This window comes from Arachis hypogaea, chromosome 19 (assembly GCF_003086295.3).
Source record: "Arachis hypogaea cultivar Tifrunner chromosome 19, arahy.Tifrunner.gnm2.J5K5, whole genome shotgun sequence".
NCBI classification, from domain to species: domain Eukaryota; kingdom Viridiplantae; phylum Streptophyta; class Magnoliopsida; order Fabales; family Fabaceae; genus Arachis; species Arachis hypogaea.
In genome coordinates this window covers 28915394-28919178 of record NC_092054.1, presented here as the reverse complement: position 1 = coordinate 28919178, position 3785 = coordinate 28915394, and the positions used below count along the sequence as shown (strand labels likewise).

Genomic DNA, 3785 nt, shown 5'->3' with positions numbered 1-3785 from the left:
CTTGGTAAAAAACGAATATTCTGATAATTTAGTTGTAATAGCTAGTTGAAAAAACATGTATTTTTTTCAAAATACCAAAAGAGCCCATGCATTTTATCCCAAAGGAAAAAAAAACTAGCCTTAAGTTGCTCTGTGGAGATTGTGTCCACTGTCGTCTCCTGCGTCGGGCCCTCGTTTTCATACCTCTGAGGCATCGTCTGCAGCTGACACTTGGTGGTCTGTCGCCTGTCGCCTCCTTCTCTCTGCGCTGGTTTGTTCTGCCTTATTCTGCTCGGAGGTCTATTGCGCTGTTTTTCCATCCAAGCCGTCACCATCCCTCGCGGTGCTTCGCCTCGCCTGACATCGCTGCGCGCACCACACCGTGCCGAGCCTCACCGTGCCTGGCCTCCCGTCTGGCCTCCCATCCCTGCGTTGTGCCTCTCCTCCATCTCCTTGTAGTCGATCGGTCACAAAACAGGTAACATATAACATTGATTTTTTTCAGTTTTTCAAACTTGATGTAACATGTTTATGCTAATTTTAATTTTTTAAAAATATGGTATTGGTTGAGTACCTATTTTTTGAATTGATTTCTGGATTGTTTTGATGTATTAGTTTAGGGTTTACAATATAAATATTTATGTACAAGAATTTTGTTAATTGGTGAATTGACATATAATTTAATTTTTTGCTGATGATGATTTTTGCTTATTGTTGATTGTTGATTGTTGTTGCTGTGATGATGCTGCTTTATTAGGATTCTATTTCTCTTTTCTTTTAATGTATTGATGGGAGATTCGGATTTCACCATAGACATACATCATGGTGGCAATTTTTATGATATAGGGCATGTGATAGAATATTTTGGGGGAAGGGTGTTGGAAGATATGCATTTTGAGCTCGATGATTGGAGTTTGCAAGAAATAGTTAGTGAGCTGCAGAAGTTAGGGTACAAAGGGTATGCTAAGATATGGTACTGTGAACCAGAATTTCAATTGAGATCGGGTCTTAGAGAATTAATGAGTGATGGAGATGCCATGAGAATGGGTAGGTTATTAGTGTCACAGACTGTTAAGCATTGCTCCGTGTATGTTGTTGATGGCTGCAGGGAAGGTAATGGTGTTGAGATATGTTCAAATGATCAGGACTATGTGCCAAATGAAGCTGAGTACAGTGCAGTGGTTTCATAGAAGTAGAAATTAAAGGTGAATCAGAGTCATATAGTGAGGAGGATAGATTTGATGATAGTGCTGATTATGGAGATCACGAGGATTATTTTGGGTTTGATGTTGAAGATGGAAATAATGTAGAGCTTCAAATGCTTTTGGGGGGTTTGATGGCCCGTTAAATCAACATGACAATGCTCAAACTGCTGGTGTTGATGCTGCTGGGAATGGTGCCGCTCTTAGAGAGGATGTTGAAGTTGGAGAAATTTTTTAGGGTTATAAAACTGAAGATATTGATAGCTATGAGGGAGATTCAGATAATATGATTAAGAAGAGAAGATATCATAAATATAATAAGGCTGAGATGAGCAAGGAATATGAGTTTAAGGTGGGTTTAGAGTTCAAGTCACTTGGTCAGTTTAAAGATGCTATTAGAAAGCATGCTTTGTTGAATGGAAGGGATATTAGGTATATCAAGAATGATAAGGTTAGAGGTAGAGTGGGCTGCAGAGGGAAGAAAGGAAAGTGTAGGTGGATGGCATTTGCATCCAAAGTTGGTGGTTCTGATTGCTTTCGGCTGAAGACCCTTAATAGAAAACACACTTGTGGACGAAATTACAACGGTAGGCTTGCATCAAGTAGTTGGGTGTCTTAGAAGATTGTTACCAATATTAGTAGGGGAGAGGAGATGAAGATTGCAATAGTAATTCAGACCATTCAGGATAAATATATGGCTAATATTTCAGTCACAAAGGCTTATTGGGCAAGGAGAAAAACGAGAGAAGTACATGACAGGGCTATTCTGCAATATGGCAAGCTGAGAGATTACTGTGCAGAGATTATGAGGACAAATCCCGGGTGTACCACTCAGATTTTGTTTGACAGGCCTTCAATTACACACCAGCTAAGGTTTATGAAGATGAACATGTGTCTAGATTCTGTTAAGCAAGGGTTCTTGGCTGGTTGCAAGCCTATTATAGGGGTAGATGGCTACCACTTGAAGGGTGATCATAGCCAACAACTTATGGTGGCTGTTGGAAGAGATCCAAACGATAATTACTTCCCAATTGCTGTTGCTATTGTAGAGGCTGAAACCAGAGACAGTTGGGGTTGGTTTATTAACCTTTTATTGGATGATATTGGATATGTTAGTAGAAGGAAGTGGATATTCATGTCCGACCAACAAAAGGTTAGCACTTGCTATGTAATTATTTATTAAGCCGTTGTGTATTTATATTAAACATATTGGATAGTTTTTATTTTTGATTAAGTTGTCATTAATAGGCGGACAATATAATTTGTTATTAAATTAAGACTTCATAATAGGCGAACAATATAATTAGTTATTAAATTATGACTTCATAATCGGCGGACAATATAAGTTGTTTATCTTTTCGTACCTCATCATATCTATGTTCTTTTATGATTTCGGTTTATATTATTTACTACAGGGTTTGATGCAAGTTTTTCAAGAGATGATGCCGACTTTAAAGCATAGACTATGGTTGAGACATTTGTATGCCAATTACAAGAAAGCATATGGTGGTGGGACTGTTTTGAGGGACCTAATTCTATCAATAGATAAAGCTATATATGTGGAGGAATGGGAGAGGAGCATGACGCAGCAATGCACATCAAACCAACAATATGCAAAGCTAGCAGCATTAGATCCCAAGCTCTGGTGGAAGAGCAACTTCACTTTTCTTTCTAAAAGCGACATGTTGAGAATAATATTTCTGAAGCTTTCAATGGTAGGATCTTGGAGGCAAGAGACAAGCCTATACTCACTATGTTCGAGTGGATTCAGTGTTATTGGATGTCTCAATTTGCTGAAAAAAAGAAGAAGGCCGAAAAATATGGCAGTACAATCATGCCTAAACCAAAAAAGAGGCTTGATGTCATTGCAACACGAGCTATAGAGTGGCAAGCAAGATGGGCTGGAGGACTGACATACGAGGTTTCTCATAAGAATCGGATGATTGTAGAGAGGTTCGTGGTTGACTTATTGGCTGGAACGTATAGCTGCAAATTTTGGGAATTATATGGAATGCCCTGCCCGCATGCTTGTTGTGCCATATTTGAGAAATGGGACAATCTAGAAGATTACTGCAGCAACTTCTATAACCCAGCAGCCTATGCTGCAACTTATGGCAAGTTAGTTTCTCCAATCAACGGAAAAAATATGTGGCCGAAAGTTGAGTGTGATACCATCATGCCCCCCATCCTTAGAGTGAAGCCAGGAAGACCACGGATGGTGAGGATCAGAGAACCTGATGAGAACTGTTCTCAGACAAAGCTTAGGAGGATGGGTACATCTGTGACATGCAACAACTGCAGACAATATGGACATAATAGAAGGCATTGTCCCAATCCAATAGTGTCAGGTACCAATAGTGGAATAGGTTGTGATAGTATATGATAACATATTGGATGTGAATTATTTTTAGTAACATATATGCTGCTCTTTAACTATTTTTTGTTGAAATTAGAATTTTTTTTGATGAGTTTAGTGGAGTAGGTTGTGACAGTATATGATAACATACTGGATGTGAATTATTTTTAGTAACATATATGCTGCTCTTTAACTGTTTTTTGTTGAAATTAGAATGTGTGTGATAGTATATGATAACATAGTGGATT

The 3785-nt window shown here is 38.7% G+C and overlaps 1 protein-coding gene across 1 annotated transcript; it reads left to right on the top strand.

The window, feature by feature from the left end:
• Positions 1–1467: 1467 nt before the first annotated feature.
• On the top strand, positions 1468–3564 carry LOC112778186 (uncharacterized). Its single transcript, XM_025822536.1, has 4 exons — positions 1468–1768; positions 1892–2334; positions 2597–2896; positions 2953–3564. Exons 1-4 carry the CDS (start codon positions 1468–1470, stop codon positions 3562–3564), a joined length of 1656 nt encoding a protein of 551 aa, XP_025678321.1.
• The last annotated feature ends 221 nt before the right edge of the window (positions 3565–3785 follow it).